We start from the raw sequence: 20776 nt of genomic DNA on the forward strand, positions 1-20776 counted from the left end.
TATCATCTAATTAAAATAAAACCAACTTATTTGACCCACTCAAGTCTATGACTTGAGCCATATTTTTTTTATTCTTTAAAACATGTTTATAGCACCTAAATATTGTTTTTTATGAAAAAACAACTGCCCCCATGGTGTAGCGCCAGTCCACTTCTAGAAGAAAATAATCATTGATAACTTACTTTGCTTTAGTATTGTGACGTTAGAGGCTAGGGGGTGTTTGAGAGAGTGATAGCGGTTGCTTTTTAAAGTACTTTTTGCTTGGAAATGCATCAAATAATATTTTTATTATTTTTTAAAAAATTATTTTTAATATCAGCACATCAAAATAATCTAAAAATAAAATAAAAAATTAATTTTAAGAAAAAAAATTCAAAATTTGCCTAACCCTCATTTGAAATGCAATACCAAACAAGGTTTGTATTGTTGTTTTTGCTTTGTGTCCATCCACAAAAGAAAAAAAAGAAGCAAAATAGCTTATGTTTTGCATTTCATTTATGGAGACATGCTTTTTATTTATTTTGCATACAAAAATTTATTTTACAATAATTTAAAAAAAACACATATTTTTTAAAACCTATTTTTAAAAATAAAACACAATTAAAAGTGTTTTTTCTAAAATTTTTTTAAAAAATTAAATCAAAACTGTAAAAACTATCACAATACTAAATACTAATATCAAACACTAATAAACAAATGAACAACAGAGTTAAAAGTACAAGTAAAGTGTGCATTTGGTATTATAGTATAAGATATTTTTTAAAAATATTTTTTATTTTGAAAATAAATAAAAAATAATTTGTTTTATCTTTTTTTTTTTCAACATGAACACATTAATTAAAAAAATGTTAAAAAATAATTTAATATTTTTTTAAACAAAATATATTTTTAAAACAGATGAAAAATAAATACTACCGCACATGGTTCTGTTATTTTTCCTCCCGCAAGGTTGATGGGTGAACAACAGGAGAGGTTGGGAATTTTTCCTTTTTAACGGGCAAAATAAAAGAACATAACAGATGGTTCTGTTATTTTTCCTTTAGGATCTAACGGTAACGGTAACGGTAACGGGAAGGAGAGGAAACAGGAGGCGGACAAATGAGGTCCAGGCAGAAGTCCAATAATTGTGACGTTGTCAGCAAAACAAAATTCAAGTCCCATCATCGTAATTCTCTCAAAACCAGAGGTTATTTTATAAGAACAGGAAAAAAAAAGGGAGGGGGGCTACGGAAAGTAGATAGAGAGACCAGAACGAAAGAAAAAGGAGAGAGGAAAGAATTGACAAAAAGAGAGAGAGAGAGAGATAGAGGGAGGAAGAAGCTGGAACCACATGGGCTTGTTGTAGTTGTTGTTGTCTCTCTCTCTCTCTCTCTAACTTGTCACTCTCCTCTCTCTCTCTCTCTCTCTCTCTCTCTCTGGTTTGCTGAGTCTTTCTTTCTTTCTTTCCTTTTGCCTTATCTATTATCGCCCCAGCATCAAAATGATCTCTCAGCCTAATTTCTGATACAAGAAACACACTTGATCACCTTCATCTTTCTTTCCTTTTCTCCATCCATGGCTGAAGATAAGGTATGTTTTATCTCTTTTTTTTGTACTTTTTTTTTCTGGGAAATTATTACATTATCCCAGGAAAAAAAATCAAACATTTGAGTGTTGGCTTTGTCTTATGTTTTTGTTTTTCTAATGTTGGGTTTTAGAAGGTGCGAGGTGGTTCTAAGAAGCTCTGATGCTTTTTTTTTTTTTAAAAAAATTCTCAGCATCCAAGCAGGTTTTCTCTTGCATTATTGTATGGATTTTTTAAGATCTGGGTTTCTTTATTTTCCTGCGTTTTCTCAGCTATCATCCTTTTTTTTTAACAAAAAAAATATCTGTTAGCTTCTTTGATGAGTGAAAATAGTCCTGTTATAATAGATCTAGATGGTGAGCTCATACCATCTAATTTGTATTTTTCTTATCATTTCTCCTTCGTCATGCTCCAGGATCACTGTTTTCTCTAGCTATGCAATTGTTTTTTTTTCCCCTTTTATAAAGCTTAACTATAGTTTTCATATAGATCCAAGATCTCTGATGTCCATATTTTTTTTTGTAGGAAATGAATGCCCGTGTTGCTGATGGGAACGTGCCAGTCACCGGTCATATAATTTCGACCACAATTGGCGGTAAGAACGGAGAGCCAAAGCAGGTAATCATTCTTGGTGATACCTTTTTATTTACGTTTCTGTTTTTTATGGTTGTTCTCTCATATACCGTGTTTATGATATGGTTGTTCTCTCAACATATGATGAATGTTTTTGTTTGTGCAGACCATCAGTTACATGGCGGAGCGGGTTGTGGGAACAGGGTCGTTTGGTATAGTCTTCCAGGTATCCAAATGTGTTTATCTGTTGGAGGTATTGGCGATTATGTACGCTTCCACAAATTGATCTATCTCTTGTTGTAGGCAAAATGTTTGGAAACTGGGGAGACGGTGGCGATAAAGAAGGTTTTGCAAGATAGAAGATATAAGAACCGAGAATTGCAGTTAATGCGAGTGATGGATCATCCTAATGTTATTTCGTTGAAGCACTGTTTCTTTTCTACAACAGATAACAATGAGCTTTTTCTTAACTTGGTTATGGAGTATGTTCCCGAGAGCATGTATAGGGTTTTGAAGCATTACAGCAATGCAAAACAAGCAATGCCACTTATCTATGTGAAACTTTACATGTACCAGGTATTGCATCAGAAGTTGATTTGTTGCCTGTAATCCTTATGATATTAATTACTGGACCTTTTTTTTCTAGATTTTTAGGGGGCTGGCTTATATCCACACTGTTCCTAGAGTTTGCCATCGGGATTTAAAGCCCCAAAATCTCTTGGTATGCTTCTATACTGTTAAATGAATGTTAAAAGATGTTAGCTGTTATGTTAAGTCATTCTTGGCTGTCTACAGGTTGATCCTCTTACTCACCAGGTTAAGCTTTGTGATTTTGGAAGTGCAAAAGTGCTGGTATGCTGACTTTCTTCTAGTTTGCATTTCTTCATCTTTGCATTGTGTGACTACAACTCTTAAGCTCAAGGCAGTCTGCAGTGTTTTTTTTTTTGGTCAGCCTGGTTCTTAACCAAAAGAGACACATGCAGTCACTGCTAATTCATGTTCCTTCTGTCTCCATGAAATTATAAAATTCTGAAAATGAAAGTTACCTGCAACATTGATGGAATGCTTGATGCATCCTTGTTTAATTAGTTTGTTGGTAATCACAGTGTATAACATAATTTGGTTTGATATCTGCATTTCTTTAACGGCTGCGATGAGGAACTTAGTTGTTTTGGTGGACTAAATACCATTTTAGCTGCCCATCTAGTTCTGCAAGTACATGGTTGTAGCTGCTTATAATAATTGAGTGACTACTAAAGTTGAAGCTCTGTTTTTACTAAAAAGCTTCTGTGCTATTGTGATAAGATCTGATGATTTTGCTTCTTATTCTTTTTCAATACATTGACAATCAAGGTTCCTGTGAATAGGTCAAAGGTGAAGCTAATATATCATACATATGTTCCCGATTTTATCGGGCTCCAGAACTTATATTTGGTGCCACGGAATACACGACATCAATTGATATATGGTCTGCTGGTTGTGTCCTTGCTGAGCTTCTTCTTGGCCAAGTAAGCAGTTTCTTTTCATTGCATTTTAAAATTGCTCCTTTTGACAATATTCCAAATGATAATTTTTACTTGACTGCTGGCCATCTGAATGCTTTTACAGCCACTGTTTTCAGGAGAAAATGCTGTGGACCAACTTGTAGAAATTATCAAGGTATGTTTTGCTTATGGGTGCTTTAACTAATGCAATTCATATGATCGCGAGCCAACTTCTTACATGCTGTTTTACAGGTTCTTGGCACTCCAACAAGAGAAGAAATTCGCTGTATGAACCCGAATTATACTGATTTTCGGTTTCCACAGATAAAGGCACACCCATGGCACAAGGTATGCTTTCAGTTACTTTTTGTGAACAACTTTGAGGTGTTTTTTTTTTTTTTTTTAATTTCCTTTTCTCATGCAGCTAAAATATTAGGTATTCTCTTGCAACGAAAAAGTTGGTGATCATTTAAGCACCATAATTTTCCTTGTATAATTTGATTTATAGCAGATTTTCATTCAATTTTTTGTTGTTTTAGGTTTTCCACAAGAGGATGCCTCCAGAAGCAATTGATCTTGCATCACGGCTGCTGCAATACTCACCAAGTCTCCGTTGTACAGCAGTGAGTTAAATTTCTTGCCCTTTCCTTGTATTTTTTTGCTCTCGTCCTTTCTTCTTCCCTTGCATAGATGTGTAAGATTCATATTGAATATGCAACTTCATGACAAATTTATCTTGTTAATAGTTGACTGCAGTAAATTTTTAGCCATTAGTTTTTCTTTTAAAGAATCACAAATTTTGATGGCACTTTCTTTGTTCTGCTTGAGATGTAAGTTTGTCCTCTGATATTTGACAATTTACTTTTGGATCACAGTTGGAAGCATGTGCACATCCCTTCTTTGATGAACTCCGAGAACCCAATGCTCGCCTACCAAATGGCCGCCCTTTACCAGCTCTCTTCAACTTTAAACAGGAGGTATGTCTATGTTCGGATTTTTTTTTATCTCATCTTTGCCTAATTAGAAAAATAATATGCGAGGATTTCATATGTAAGATGGAGTATGTTGGTAGTTGTGTGATTGGTTGTTTCTCTTTTTATTTGCAATTATTGTATTTTGTTGTCTAATTCTCTTGTGTATGCAACTAGCTGTGGTAATTCTTATTGTTCACTCAATTTTATTGTTTCTGTTACAGTTAAATGGGGCTTCTCCTGAGCTTGTTAACAAGTTGATACCGGATCATGTGAAACGACAAATGGGTTTAAATTTAATGCAACTGGCTGGGACATGAGCAGTGAAGTGGTATGGGATTTGATATCTGGCAGTTATTTCTGTGATACAAAAGGGGGGAATGCTATTTGTGTTTTGATCATCATGAGGTCTGACCAGCAACAATTCTCTCTACCAGGATACATAAAGGATCAGGCGGCTGGATAGCTGTAGTTTCTTCATGTTTTCTTCTCCCACATTGTTTCTCCCATATCCCATTCCCTTTTGTCAAATTCCTTTTTGTTAATGTACATGTTTGATAGTAAAGATAGCCTGAGGTGCACTTACCAGATAGCTAGGAAGAAGGCCCCGAATAGGAAGAAGGCAGAAAAGGGGTGGTGGGTGTTGGATGCGGGGGATTGTTTTTTACTTGCCTGTGTTGTTTCCAATTAGCTTTTGGTGATTTGTGGTGGCTGACATAAATTAATCTCAGACAATTGTCATCGCTCCCCGTTTGTGCAAAAGTAATGCTATTGCGTTCGCTTGTAGCAACTGTACTTGTTCCAACCTTGTACTTCCGACTTCAGTTTTAATATTGGCATGTTTGTGTACATCACATGTTTCTGTTTGCTTGAACCAAAGTTCAGTTCATTATTTTTGCAATTCTGAACGTCAACATGTTTTAATCGCAGACAATTGTCATCACATGTTCTCTAGCTTTATGATGTTCCAGCTGCAAGAATTTATCTGAGTTGATGCAGAAAATCATCTGGGTTTGATGATTTGTGAAGAAGATTGCTTCAGGAAGGTGTAAGTTGAGCGTAGGGTTGATCGCTGGTGATGTTTGGAGAGGTGGGTTCCTGATTATCAACGAACAAATCATTTCTGTAGCCTATAATTTTTACGAAAGCATTACTGAAGCCTGGGTGCTATGCACGTATGTTAACCACCCTTTCTGACGGCTCGAAACTGTGTTTGTGATAAAAATATCCGCACAAAGCGACAAGGCGTGGGAGAGCCGAACTTTGGATTCTTTCACCAACGGAGTCGTCTGTATATATATATCTATATGGAGATTTTTTTATGTGTAGATTTTTTTAGTGTGAATTGAAAAATTCATGGATTGATGAAATAAATCAAAAAAATGTGTCAATAAATAAATAAAATATTAATGATAATTAAAAATAAAATTAAAAAAATCATTAAAAAGATAAAAAACAGGAATATACTAAGATATTTAATTTTTAAAATCAGAATATTTACTTGATTGTGTTTACTAAATTTATTTATTAATTTTTTTATTCAATTAAACGATATTAAAAATACACATATTAAATTGATTAAATAAAATAAGTAAAAATATTAAGATAGATTGAACATATCAAAATATTATCTAAAAATTTTTATTGTAAAAAATAAAGTTCTTGCATACAAAATATTAAAAAAAATATTATAAATGAATTATAATAATTTTTTAAAATTTAAACATGCACAGCATCGTCAGAAAACAATCTCAATCTAAAAAAAGTTAAATAAGGTAAAAAAATCACAGATAAATGATATTAATTAAAACATACATTTAAAAGTTATTTTTAAAAAAGATATATCAACAAAAGATATTAGTAGAAAAAGCAATATTAGAAAAAAAATAATAGCCCAGTTGTTGCGGCTTAACTCGTCAAACCCGTGATCTAGACCATGAACTTAACCAGATTCGACATTTTTTCCCCTTAAATTTATATTCAACATAAAAAAAGAAAAGGGCTAAAAAGAGTACATATTGGCGGGCCTATAGCCCAACATGCCCGGGACACTGCAATAAAGAGCCTAGGATCATTACACACACGCGCGGGCTTTAAAGAAAAGAGAAAAGGGCAAAAAAGAGCACAGATTGGCGGGCCTATGGCCCAACACGCCTGGGGCACTGCAATGAAGAGCCTAGGATCACTGGCGGGCCTTTAAGCCCGGGTGCATTGGCGAGCCTTTAAGCCCGGGTGCATTGGCGAGCCTAGGCTTATTTTTATTTTTTTTAAAGGGACGGACAACAAGTTTTTTGAAAAAAAAATAAGATAGTGACATGTCGCCTGCTAAGGTAGATGACTTGTCGTTTATAATCCTAGATTCCAGCTACTACTGCAGTGGTTGAAAAATCAAAGCAGCTAGTTTTTTGGTTAAAAAACCCAGTTTTCAAGCTATTGCAACCCAAAAACACCTTACAAACACTTTTATAATATTCATAAACCATTCCATCAACTCCAAATACTCAAAAAATGGTTAAAAAACCCAAAATCAAATCGATTTAGTTTTGACTTTCTCAGCTCAAATCTAGTTTTTCATGCAACATCAAGGTTTTAAACAACCACCATGAAGCCTCTCTCATATCATGAAACTCCTGGACACTAAGAAAACCTATTTTGGTGTCTAAAAATGGAGTAAACAATGACTTTCTTTCTCATCGTTGGAATTTGGCAACCTTTCTCTCTCACTCTCATCTCTCCAACCAGGGACTTAAATATAATACAAATAAACTTGTGTACCAAAATTGATTTTTTAAAATTAAAAGGATCTAAATTGTATAAATTGCATTATTTTTAAAGATCGAGGACCTAAATGTATTTTTCATTTAATCTTTAGCACGCCACTCATGCTTTAAACTTTTTTCATTTTGATCCCTCTTCTTTCAATTTCATTATTGACTAAGAATTCAAAAGCAACTGACATTTAATTAAGATTAAATTGTATAAAATAAAACTTTGAGGACCAAAATAAATTATCAGAAAATGAATAGTAAGTCCACAATGTTGTGTGTGTGAACAATGATTAGTTATAGGAAAAGCCTCATGCCTTTTAATTTATAGTTAATGTTAAGGCTTGACTTAACAAGTGAGTAAAGAAGACCGAAGAAAAAAGAAGTATTAGAAGAATAAGAGAAGAGAAACTGGAAATGAGCTTTTATGTTATTGCTTGAAAATCATGAGATTACAATGATTTATATACATTGTAATTGATTAGCTAACTAACCTTCTTGTCATTTATTCATTGTAACTAACTCCTCCTAACTATTTCTAATTGCCTACTAACATATTATCCACGTGGCAATTAGAATTCTAGTTATGCTTCTTTCTCTTTCTGGAACAACAACCTATTGCCTTTTTTATATGTTTTCTTTATGCTTCATGACAAAATTGTAACAATACTATCCCTTTGAATTGATTCTTGTCCTCGAGAATCTGTATTGAACTTAGGGATTTGGACATTAATTTCTTTCAAATGTTTTCACGTTGCATCTTTTGGAAATAGATTTGACCATTAAATCAAATCAACTATTAATGCTTTGCTTTCTTTTTTCATTATCTTTCTATCCAATACTACAAAAGGAAAAATCTTCATTCTTCCACCTTCATCAATTACTAGTAATATAGTAGACATTACCTTTCTCTCTCATTTTTTTCTTAAGTATAGAGATATGAAATACATGATGTATTAAGCTTTCCTCAAGTAATTTCAGTTTGTAGGCTAGTGCTCTTACCTTCTTAATGATTTGATAAGGTATGTAGTATTGTGGATTGAGTTTGAAGTTCTTCCTTAGAGCCATATTACCTTACTTGTATGGTTGTAACTTAAAAAACACCTAATCACCTTATATGAATTTTCTTTCAATCTTATCTTTATCAATCTTCTATTTTATCATGTGATTAGTTATTTCTAACTGCACTTTTAGCACTTTATCCATGTTAACTTGTCTTTTCATTAACTCTTCCATAATAGCTACTGAGGTAGATTCTTGATTGACCATTTCTCTGTTTAGAATAGAGTAAATATATAGAGTTTGGAAAGGACTCATTCCTATGGCTAAATGCCAACTACTATTGTACCATTAATGCCTTAAAATACCACTTCTTAAGATTATGCATAGTCATGCACCTAAGATAGGTCTCTAAGAATTGATACACCATCTTAAATTGCTCATATGTTTAAGGGTGATACGATGTGCTCATTAATAATTGAAACCTTAACTTTTTAAACTGTTCTTTCTAGAATATACTGGTGAGAACTTTGTCTATATCAATAACAATTGTTGCAAATAATCCATGAAACTTATATATGTGGTCTAGGAATAATTGAGCCACATCCTATAATCTAAAAGGATAAGTTAAAGCTATAAAATGCCCATACTTAGTAAACCTTTAACTTTTACCATAATAGTATCCTTTCCTTCAGACTTGGGCAATCCTTCCACAAAGCCTATGTTTATAGTTTTCCATATACCATTGGAAATTAACAATGGTTTAAATAACCTTGGATAAGCTACCTTTTTAACCTTAGCTTGTTTCCACACATTATATTCCTCTACAAACTATTTCACCATTTTTTTCATAATAGGCTAGTAAAAATTAGTCTCGAATCTCTTATATGAATTATGAATTCTAACATGTCTACCCAATCATATATGACTCTAACTAGTTTTTCCTTTAATTCTCCCTTTTGTCCCATAACTATTATGCCTTTATACCTTAGAACTCCATTTTTATAAATGTACTTATGCCATTTATTAGCGATTTTACTAACAATAATCTCATACAACAATGGAACATCTTCATATATCTTATAGACCTTCTTGTACCAAACTGGCAAAACTTCGATTATTGCTCCAAAATTGCTAACTTTTTTTAATATGAATTTCATTACAGCTTCTCCTAGGAAGAGCATCCATAGCAATATTTTCCTTGCCCTTCATGTATAAGATCTAATATCTCAATACCAACAATCTATACCTTTTTTTTGTTATGAAGTATGAAATTTTTAATCCAAAAGATACTTTAAGTTTTTATGAATTTCTCTTACTCTAGATAATTTCTTCATTTCTCCATTACCATTAAGATTCCCAAGTATTCTTTTTTCATATATAGATATCTCTACATGTTTAGGACTCAATGCCTTATTAAAAAAAGGCTAAAAGGCATACTCTTCTAACTCAACACTACTCTTAGTCTAAAATCACAAGCATAAATTTTTAAGATAAAAGTCTTATTGAAGTGAGTCAAAACATCAGAGCTTCATAAAGTGCTTTTTTAAGTTGCTCAAAAGCTTCTTGAGCCTTTTCACTCTATCCAAAATGATTTTTCGTTAGTAGATTTGTTAATGGCCTTTTAATAATCCCAAATTGCTTGATAAACTTCCTAAGTAGCCAACAAGACCTATGAATCCTCTAAGCTCTTTTAAGGAATGTGGTATAATCCAATCCTTTACTAATTCTATCTTTTTATTATCAGTTACAACAACTCCTACTAAAATCACATGCCTCAAGTACTCCGTCTAATGTTCACTTACACATTTGGACTTCTTTTCATATAATTTGTTAGCACTTAAAGTTTCTAATACATGTCTCAAATGATTAACAAGTAATTCATAAGTAGATCTATAAATTAATATGTTATCAAAAAATATCAAGATAAACTTCCTAAAAAATGATTTTAATATGTTATTCATCAGTGCTTGAAAGGTAGCAGAAGCATTTATCATCCTAAATGGCATTACTTTGAACTTGTAATGCCCTTGAAGAGTTTTGAATGCAGTCTTCTCAATATCTTCTTTATTTATTCTTATTTGATGATATCTATATCTTAAGTGTAGCTTAAAGAAGAATCTGAAACCATGCAATTCATCCAAAAGATCATTAATAAGAGGGATTAAAAACTTGTTCTTGATAGTTAAGTCATTGAGTTACCTATAGTTTATGGAGGATCTCCATATACTGTCTTTCTTCTTCACAAGCAACACCAGTGAAGCAAATAGATTGACATTGTGTTGAATTATTAAATTTGTAAGCATCATTTTCACCAATTTCTTTTTTTTGTGTATAAAGAAAATTTTGTAAAGTTTGATGTCCATAAGTTGTGATCTTGGCTTTAAAGGAATCTTATAATCAAAATTCGTAAGACAGGGCAAAGTCCTTTGATTTTTAAATACTACTTTAAGCTCCTCTTACAATGTCTTAATATCTACAGTTTCTATTGATTTCCTTGATTATTCAGTTACTTCTAAGGAAAAAGAATTGTCTAACAAATCGAAACAAGATATCCTTGCAATGTTTTATACCTCTCCTATTGTTTTTCATTTGTAATCTTGTTTCTTTAGTAATGCCCTTCAATTTTATTATTTTGCCTTCTTTTCTGAAAGACAACTTCATCTTAATAAAATAAAAAAGAATTGGAAAATATGCTTTTAATCATTGTACTCACAGTACTACATCACATTTGCCTAGTTTGAGTATCCTTAAGTTTACATTGAATTCATAACCATGTATAAACCAAGTGAATCCATGATTTTATGCATCACATAACATGACATTTCCATTTGTCACTGTGATTGCTAATAAAGTGGTCTTACTAATAACAACTTCCTATCCTTTAATTACAAATTCACCGATGAAACTATGAGTACTTCTAACATTAATTACGATTATAAAATCTTTTTCTCTACAACTACCGCTAATACTAATTGTATCATAAGCATAACTCTCAATTAGGGTATTTAATGATAACCCAAACTCATTAAATTAATGAATCTAGATATTTTATATGATTAATATTACTTATTCAACAAATTTAGTTGATTGATATATATTGATTTTCTGTTACGATAAATTGACAAAATTATAGCCAGTTTGATATCTGTTTCAATAGCTATGATAGATATAACAAAAATTGATAAAATGTTTCCTATCCTTCAATTCAATCTTGTTGTATTCCTTATCGTCATTCCCCATTTTTCTTCAACTTCCTTAGATTCATGTTTTCCATTCTTCATTCCTTCTATCATTTGTAGTTTTTTATTACTATATTGATGTCCTGACACATACTTATCTTTACCATAAAGCATTGTCTGAAATCTTTTTCTTTGCTCATCCAAGTTATTATAAGGATGTTTTCAAGATTCATTCCTGAAATTATATATACATATTAATTTACATTCAATCGGATAAATGTTTCATTTTGTTTTATTGAATATCTTGATTTACATTAATTTATCATTTTTTTCAATTATTTTTTGGTTATTCTTCATTATTTTTTTTGTTTATTTACATAAATGATTATTAATTTATTTAATTAGATATTTTCATAGACCTTTTAATTTATATTTTAATTTTTTATGTAAGAAAATACATTGAAACATAATGTATACTTGTATTTTTTTTTAAAAAAACTTCCAACATGCAAGTTGCAACAGAACATGAGTTAGATAGCGAGTAATATATACATTTGCCGTTATTGATCATCCTTTGTTACGAAACGATGGCGTTTCAGATTTGCCCCCGACATTATTCCAAGTACATGTATTTTCGCGCCAGAGCGAGGGCTCCTAGGTCACAAACTCAAAAACATATATATATATATATATATATATATATATATATATATATATATATATATATATATATATATAAAGGACAGTTGGTGTAGATGAACCTGAGTCGTTGAAACAATTTAATGGGTGAAAGTGAAGGTTTCAACGGCCATGACTTATTGTATTATATATTTATTATTATTAATAAAGAAAAATATCGAAGGGCAGTTCATGTAGATTAATCAATTTAATGATTAGCTCTGATATACGAGGGAAAGGAGGGAGACAAGGGGAGCGAATCTCGAGGTTGTCCAAACCATATCGGAGCCATTCTTCTCGTCTTTCACGATCTTCCATCACGCCAATAAAAAGAAATCACGTTTCTTTTTTTATTGCAGTATATATTTATTTTTATTATTTCCCTTCTTGCGTATAGAGAGGTTAAATAAAATATAGAGGGGTAGTAAGCAGCTAGCAGGTAGGCGTTTGACTCCAGGAGAAGAAGACCACACCCGAATCCAATCAGTCCTTTTATCGGCCCCCTTTCCTTTACTCCTGTCAGAAAACGTAGGGCAGTGTTGGGTTGGCTTCCTCATCGGGACAGAAAGTAACATGGCGGCCATTTTGTTCCGTACCTTTTTAGTAATATTTTGGATGCGTTTAACTCAAGCTACTGATACTCTTCTTTCTCCAAAAGGTGTTAACTATGAAGGTATGACCTTCGAACTCCATTTTCAATTCAAAATAATCCAGCATTGCACTTCCATGTAAGTTTGTTACTATTAGTTTGTGTTTCATTTCTATCTTTTTTTTTTACTCTCTGGGTTTCTGAATTCAGTGGCAGCATTGATGGCTGTGAAGAGAGAAATGAGAGATGAGATAGGTGCAATGAATGGTTGGGATTTGAACTCTGTTGATCCTTGCACTTGGAATATGATTAGTTGCTCTACTGAAGGCTTCGTCATCTCCCTGTAAGCGGGAACCTTTTTTTTTTTTTGGTTCAGTAATAAAATTTTCATATTTTTAATTTTTTTATTCTGGATATTGTTGTTGCTAGTGAAATGGCAAGTGTGGGATTATCAGGAACTCTTTCGCCTAGCATTGGGAATTTGATTCACCTAAGGACAATGTGAGCTGCTACTTCTTTCTTTCTCAGAGTTCTTCACTCGATTGATTCATGGATTTTTCTGCTATTAATTGTTTGTTTCTGGGTATAAGCTAATAATTGGATAGTCTTATGGCTATTAAAAAATTGCTGTTATGACGATTATTATTAACTGGTTTTTGACTCAATTTGCCAGGTAGGAAATCCAAATAGGAAATTTGAAAATCTTTTCTGCTTGTAATAATTTATGAGCCTTGGTTTTGTAAAACCATGCTATTCGTTTGAGTTCGTTGATAGTTTATCCAGAATGATGTTCTTTTTTGTTCCGGTTACTTGACATAAATGCAAGCGATTGAAGTCTTGATATTGTATTTTGCATTAGCTATCTAATGTTCATGATCTGTACTTGCAGGCTATTGCAGAACAATCATTTATCTGGTCCCATTCCAGAAGAGATAGGAAAGCTTTCAGAGCTTCAAACGCTTGACCTCTCAGGTAACCAGTTCGGTGGTGGTATTCCGAGCTCTTTGGGCTTTCTGACCCATCTAAGTTACTTGTGAGTTTTGCTTGACCTCAACAAATGGCATTTATATTCCTGTTGGTTTCCTGTCATGTTTCTTCTGATAGTTCGTGTGTGTTATGTAAAAGTTTAACATGCAAACTTTTCCAGGCGACTCAGCAAAAACAATTTATCTGGACAGATTCCAAGACTGGTGGCCAGTCTTACTGGACTTTCATTCTTGTATGTGGTCCGCACTTGTCAACTATATTTCTTCATATAGTTTTTGTAAATCTAACTTTTCTTCCAAATTCTTGGCAGGGATTTATCATTTAACAATCTTAGTGGTCCAACTCCAAAAATATTAGCTAAGGGTTACAGGTGAGATCTTGCTTAGGACTGTAATTATGGAAAAATGTTATTTTGTTGATTCTTAAATGCCTCATTTTTTTGCCTGTGATTTTTTTTTTAGAAGTTTTGACTGAAAATCGTAGGAACCTTAGGTGGTTCTGGGCTAGCATTCATCCAGTATAATGGATCTTTGCAGAGACTAAGATTTATTATCTGATATAGTTGAGCTTGCTAAATGCTTGCAATTGGCAAGTAAATTGTTTGAAATGCTGGTTTCATTTTCTACTGCTGTTTCCTTTTCATCATAGTGTTAGAAACTTCTTGTGGAAGGAAAGACAATTCAATATGTGCTTGCAATGGTTGGATGGGAGTTGATAACTTTGAGTCTCAATAATGTTTACCTTCTGTTTGCAGCCATTTGATAGTGTGCATGTTTATTGCAGTATTACAGGGAATAGCTATCTTTGCACTTCCTCACATGCACAAAATTGCATGGGTATCTCGAAGCCAGTGAACGGTAACGCACTCTAACCAGTTAAATAGTTATGTTAAAGAGATGGGACTTTAAAAATGTGACTACAAATTCTTGATGTCCTGCTTGCAGAGACAGTTTCATCTGAGCAAGCCAGCAGTCATCATCGGTGGGTGCTCTCTGTTGCCATAGGTATCAGCTCCACCTTTGTGATTTCTGTAATGCTGCTTGTCTGTTGGGTGCATTGTTATAGATCTCGTCTACTCTTCACATCATATGGTACTTCCAAACTGAGATGCTTTTGTAAATTTCCTAAATGAAAATAGATCATGAAAAGCAATGTGATTAACTGTGATCATTGCATTTTGCAGTGCAGCAAGATTATGAATTTGATATTGGTCATTTGAAGAGGTTTTCGTTCCGTGAACTACAAATTGCTACAAGCAACTTTAGTCCGAAAAATATCTTAGGGCAAGGTGGATATGGAGTGGTTTACAAAGGATGTCTCCCAAATAAAACCTTCATTGCAGTTAAAAGGCTGAAGGATCCAAGTTTTGCTGGAGAAGTGCAGTTTCAAACTGAAGTGGAAATGATTGGCTTGGCTCTACATCGAAACCTCTTAAGTCTACATGGATTCTGTATGACACCTGATGAGAGGTTGCTTGTTTATCCTTACATGCCAAATGGCAGTGTTGCTGACCGCCTGAGAGGTTTGTCTCATTTTGCTTGTTCAAACTCTACTATTAATTCATTTGGGCAAGTAAGATTTATATTATCCTCCGGTTCTAATGGAAATGAAGGTAGTTTCTCATTAAAATTTACAGCAATAAACAGTTGGAGAAAATTTAGCATTTTAGTCCATGCTCCAAAATAGTTCTATGAAGAAACTGTTTTCTTTCTTTTTTGCAGCTCAAAATGATCTTCTTATCCCTCGTACGATGTATCTCAGATTGCGATCATGACCTCAAATGCTCATGTTTTGGTTCTTCAACTAGAAAATCATGCCAAGTCTTTCTCTAGTTATACTAAGCTTTTTTTTAATGCCATTTCTACAAGATTTTAGTAAATTTTGTGGCTGCATCTTTATATTGAATGTTGAATAGTGTTGGTGATTGGTCAATAAACAAGCTCTTATTCATTGTTGTTGTTCAAACTGTTTTTATATTTCTCTTTGTTACTTCAACCAAAACGAAACCAATTAGAGGTGGAGAATTTGGTTCTGTTACTTTATTATTTGTACAATTTTCCTTTGCAGAGACTTGTCGAGAAAAACCATCTTTGGATTGGAACAGACGGATACACATTGCCCTTGGGGCTGCTCGTGGACTTCTATACTTGCATGAACAATGCAATCCAAAGATAATTCACAGGGATGTTAAAGCTGCAAACATTTTGCTTGATGAAGGTTTTGAAGCTGTAGTTGGGGATTTCGGTCTTGCTAAGTTGTTGGATCTTAGAGATTCACATGTCACTACTGCAGTGCGGGGGACTGTAGGACACATTGCACCTGAGTATCTTTCAACTGGGCAATCATCTGAGAAAACTGATGTTTTTGGATTTGGCATACTACTTTTGGAACTCATAACAGGGCAAAAGGCATTAGATGCTGGAAATGGTCAAGTTCCGAAGAGAATGATTCTTGACTGGGTAAGTTATTTCTCTACATTGTACTCTATCACTGAATTTACAATTTACAAGCATCTCGCTCTTCCATTTGTGTATTGAGGTATTGGGAGCCTGTATTCCAGTTAATCTATGATTGTGGTTGTAATTGTCCTTAATCATAATATCCATAACTCAAATGTTTGATTGCTGTGATAGGTAGCATCAAACTGTAGAAGGTGTCTGAAATTGAAATCAAAGAATGATTGCCAAAAACCTGAATATTCTAAAATCAAATGTGCAAATTGTGTAGAGATATCTAGTCATGCCTCATTCTCTAGGCATTTACTGGAAATTATACTACTCGCTCATTTTGGGTAATTGTGTCAAGTTGAGGAATGTGTCTTCTGTACCCGCTTAATAAATTCTCAAGGATGGAGGACTACCTTGGCTATCAACTGATTTAGGTCACTTGTAAATTACCTGTAACATGCATCGTCTAGCTATATGATTGCTTTCTGGTGACTGGAAACTATAAATTGTTTTCATCTTAACTGCTATTTCAAGATAACCACTATACTGAATAATCCACCATATGTTCTCGTAATGTACTGCATTAAATATAAATTTGTAAATGGTGGTTGAATTATACAGGTTAGAACTTTGAATGAGGAGAAGAGGTTGGAAGTGCTAGTGGATAGGGATCTGAAGGGGTGTTTTGATGCGTTGGAGCTGGAAAAAGCTGTGGAGCTGGCTCTGAAGTGTACTCAGTCACATCCTAACCTTCGGCCAAAGATGTCAGAAGTCTTGAAAGTCCTGGAAGGTCTTGTTGGGCAGTCAGCTATGGAAGAATCACAAGGAGCACCTAATATTGGTGAGGTAAGGGCATGCAGTTTCTCGAGGCATGATAGAGATGTTCATGAGGAGTCTTCTTTCATCATTGAAGCAATGGAGCTTTCAGGACCTCGGTGACCAAGTATAGTTTTCCTTTACTGACATCAATGCAAATTATTTTTTCATTTAGTATGAATTAGTATACTTTTTCCTTTCTGAATTCAACTGTAAATGAGTTATGCATTTAGTAGGACACTATTTTACATATAAAAATATATTCTTTTATTCTCTGCATTTTGCAGTGGGGACTGGGTTGGTCGGAAGGGAGCCAAAATGTTCTTAAATTTGGTTTGAGGATGTTGAGATAAACCTGGGTCGGTGATAGGTCCCTCAGTTGAAAACAATTAGCAGAACCTGTCACAAACTGAGCACTTCCTTGTAACTGAGATATACGCACTTCCTTCTACTGAAATGTTTCATTTTGCATGGCAGGATATGCTCATGTCCAATTCGAAAGTTTAAACATAGGTGGGTTCATCCTCGTACTTGATTCTCTACAAAAGATGTGAAAGGTGATCCACTAATGGTTCCAGAAGTCTAATGTTTATCCTATCATGGAAATACTGCACCTCGTGATTATCATAGACAGAAACTTCAAACAATACACTCCTAATTGTCTTCAGAGCCATTAATTTTCATGAAGCGCACGCCTCCAGCTAACATCCACACACATGGCATGCAAATACAGCTTCCACTCTGCTAGAAATGACAAAATCAAGTGGCATCCACTCTGCTGATGATCCTTACCAAGGACTCACGACCTCGTTTTAAATCCCACCAGACGACTTGATTAATGACTAGCTGTCAATGCACATGCCATCTCTACAATTTGCTGTTAGACCAATGGCTTGTCCTCATAATTGAAGGCTGCTACGTGTACAACCTGGCTGGCACTTATCAGTAGGCCCTACTGTCATTTGCTTATGGTGAAGGGAATCTGATCATCTTCGTGCACAGGTAGGGAGGGGGTCAGTTAAGATTTCACATGCTGAAATGAGTATCACTCAGTCGTAGCATTGAAAGGGAATAGACATGGTAATTATTTAGATTATGACCTCGAACGCCCCAAGTATCACTCAAGTTTTTTCCTGGTTCTGCCCTCTACTTTAATCATGTTGATGGTTAGCACCCATGGTTTCACCTTTGGACTTTCAAGCAATGGTTGGTCCTTCAATCGCGCAGATCCTTGACAACAGAGGGTCCAGAACCTTAAAGGTTGGAAGCTAATTTGGTGGTAACTTCCAGAACTCGAGTATACCTACCCTAGGTGAACATGAACTCATTTATTTAGTTATGTAAACAGCAGTAGCAAATGAGAGAGGACTTTTGTTCTTGATTCGTTTCCAGCATCCAGTTCTTTATTAAAATAAAAGTAAAGAACAAAGGAGAGGGTGGCAAATGGCATGCACGTAAAGAATATTTCGATGCTCTCCGTGGAAGAAACCTGGGAGTGAGTGTGATGCTGATACCAACTCCTGTAAGCAGGACAGCATCTATGGAAAACGATGGCAAGCTTTTCATCACCTGAGCATCCCTGGCCGCCTCAGTTTTTGGTTCTTCGATTTCTCAAGACAGCAGCTTCCTCGCTTTGCCACTTCAAAACGTTACATTTGGATTCATACGCTCAGAACATGATATTAATTCTTTGCGTGTCTTCTGTTTTTTCCAATCTGTCATTTATTTTTGCTAAATTCAAATTACATGAAAGATTATATCATTTACGTTTCTGTTAGTGTCCTCCTTTTTCACACCTTCAACAATTTGAGGCATTTTATTTTACGTAATTTTGTACGTCGTAGATAGTTTTTACTATTTTTATGTGAGTAACTATTGATATAAATAAAAAATTGTGGATATATATAATGAAAATCCTACTAATTCATGTACGGTAGAAAATTATAAAAAATTAAATGAGCTCAGTTGTTTACTGTGGGTCTAGACACAAAAAAACCATGAATTAGAACAATGTAAATATATTTTTGTCCTTGCCAAAAAAATGATTAAGCCTCCTATTAAGGGTAGAAATATCTTTTTCATGGGAGACATTTATCATTGCAAAATTGATTGAGGATAAAATGGGCCGGACATATTTTTTGTTACAGTATAATGATTTTTTTGCCCTAAAAAGCAAAAATAAATAATCTAAGTGAGTAGTTCTTGTCTTTTTTTTAAAAAAAATGAACAATAGAGTTACGATCATGCCATTGAAAAAAAAAATACATGCATAGAGGGGCTTCTCTATCTTAAAAAAAAGGAGTAAAATGACGGAATTAACCTTGCAATTCAAAAAAAACAAAGGCTATTTGTGAGGGTCTTTTGGTCCTTTTCAACTGGTTTTGTTATTATTTTTAGGTTTTGTCAGGGGCGGCTTGGTAATTTTAAGTTTAAATATTATTTAAAAAAAGCTGTTAAAGAGTACATTCCACGCATCAGCACGTCATGCCCTCTGTGCCATTCAAATAGTGCATGAGGTACCATGAGGTGGCCAAAGTCCTGTTTTCACCACAGCTTTAGGAGCGGCGCGTCATTCTTTTTCTAGTTGTGTTACATGTGCTAAAAGAGAAGGTTTGGTTGGGCTGTAGTTGAGGTTTTTTTTTGTTTTTCTATCTTTTCTCTCTCATTTCCTAAAAAAACACACCTGAACTTAAAAAAAAAAACAATTGTATCATCTGATTTGTAGTTTTATCGATTTTGGTCCCTCTTCTTTTAATTACTATTTACTTGGCTTTTAATGATTTTTGAAGTTTGGATTTTTTTCAATTTTATCCTTGGACATTTTATTCAATTTGATTTTTTATCTGATTTGGTTCCTCTACTTTTAATTACTCGATTTTTGTGCTTTATACTTTTCTTGATTATGTTTTTTTTTTTGCAATTTCTTCCCTTTTGATTTTATTGCTTTTGTTTTTTTTAACTCATTTTTTGTTTTCATTCTTTTAATTGCTATATTCTTATTCTTTTCTTGATTTATCTTTTTATTAATTTTGTCCCTTAACATTTAATTTTATTTGGTTTTTTATTTAGTCTTGTTCTTTCTTCTTTCAATAACTTTTATTTTTATCTTTTTCTTAGTTTCATTTTGTTTTCCAATTTATCCCCTAATTATTTTCTTTTATTTTTTACACCGTGTTTGGTCTGCATTGTTTGGGTTTTAAATTGTTTTACTATTGAATATTTTACTTTGTTATTTTTTCATGGTTATCTTTCAACAGGGAAGTCTTTTATTGAAAATTGATTTGTTTTTTCAAATTTGTCATTTGACATTTGGTTATTAAACTCTTAACTTTATTGTTTTTTGCATTTTTTTTTGTTGAGTTATCATGATTTTATATCTCGGGTAATAGGTTAGTCAAGTTAACTATGGTTGCCTCAGGTTTTTCTCGCTTGGTTTTTTTCTTATAAAATTGATATATTTTAACAATCTCATACTTTGACGTTAAATTATTGGCCCTAGAGCTATGTGATTTTTTCATCTTTTTTTTGTTAAGTTATCCTGAGTGCGGGTTAATCAAGTTAATCCGAGTTAGCTTGCATTTTCTTACTCAATGTTTTTTTATTTAACTTCGATTCTTTTTGCTTATGTCTTTTTTTTTGGAAGTCTAATTTTTTTTATTCTGATCTCATGTCGCGAGTCTGTCAAGTTAACCTAGGTTAATTCAGGTGGTTTTCCTCAATT

At 33.5% G+C, this 20776-nt stretch overlaps 2 protein-coding genes across 8 annotated transcripts; both read left to right on the forward strand.

Annotated features, from left to right (window-relative positions):
* Nucleotides 1–1227: 1227 nt before the first annotated feature.
* On the forward strand, nt 1228–5920 carry LOC133703978 (shaggy-related protein kinase eta-like). 3 transcript variants are annotated; one of them, XM_062128737.1, is made up of 13 exons: nt 1228–1569; nt 2090–2182; nt 2304–2363; nt 2441–2713; nt 2784–2858; nt 2933–2989; nt 3505–3645; nt 3746–3796; nt 3874–3969; nt 4161–4244; nt 4497–4598; nt 4817–4923; nt 5523–5920. In XM_062128737.1, the coding sequence occupies exons 1-12, from the start codon at nt 1555–1557 to the stop codon at nt 4910–4912; spliced, it is 1143 nt and encodes a 380-aa protein (XP_061984721.1). In that variant the 5' UTR covers nt 1228–1554; the 3' UTR covers nt 4913–4923; nt 5523–5920. The 3 variants fall into 3 exon arrangements, with proteins under 3 accessions (XP_061984721.1, XP_061984720.1, XP_061984719.1); XM_062128736.1 differs by lacking the exon at nt 5523–5920 and adding an exon at nt 5030–5441; XM_062128735.1 differs by lacking the exon at nt 5523–5920 and having other exon boundaries at nt 1230–1569; nt 4817–5441.
* Nucleotides 5921–12399: 6479 nt separating this feature from the next.
* LOC133703976 (probable LRR receptor-like serine/threonine-protein kinase At5g45780) lies at nt 12400–18832 on the forward strand. 5 transcript variants are annotated; one of them, XM_062128730.1, is made up of 12 exons: nt 12400–12889; nt 13016–13148; nt 13235–13306; nt 13695–13838; nt 13953–14024; nt 14103–14162; nt 14576–14649; nt 14737–14883; nt 14976–15314; nt 15860–16251; nt 16861–17182; nt 17343–18832. In XM_062128730.1, exons 1-11 carry the CDS (start codon nt 12790–12792, stop codon nt 17176–17178), a joined length of 1851 nt encoding a protein of 616 aa, XP_061984714.1. In that variant the 5' UTR covers nt 12400–12789; the 3' UTR covers nt 17179–17182; nt 17343–18832. The 5 variants fall into 5 exon arrangements, with proteins under 5 accessions (XP_061984714.1, XP_061984715.1, XP_061984712.1 ...); XM_062128731.1 differs by having other exon boundaries at nt 17533–18832; XM_062128728.1 differs by having other exon boundaries at nt 16861–18832.
* Nucleotides 18833–20776: the final 1944 nt, after the last annotated feature.

The sequence above is a fragment of the Populus nigra genome, chromosome 9, assembly GCF_951802175.1.
Source record: "Populus nigra chromosome 9, ddPopNigr1.1, whole genome shotgun sequence".
In the NCBI taxonomy this organism is placed as follows: Eukaryota; Viridiplantae; Streptophyta; class Magnoliopsida; order Malpighiales; family Salicaceae; genus Populus; species Populus nigra.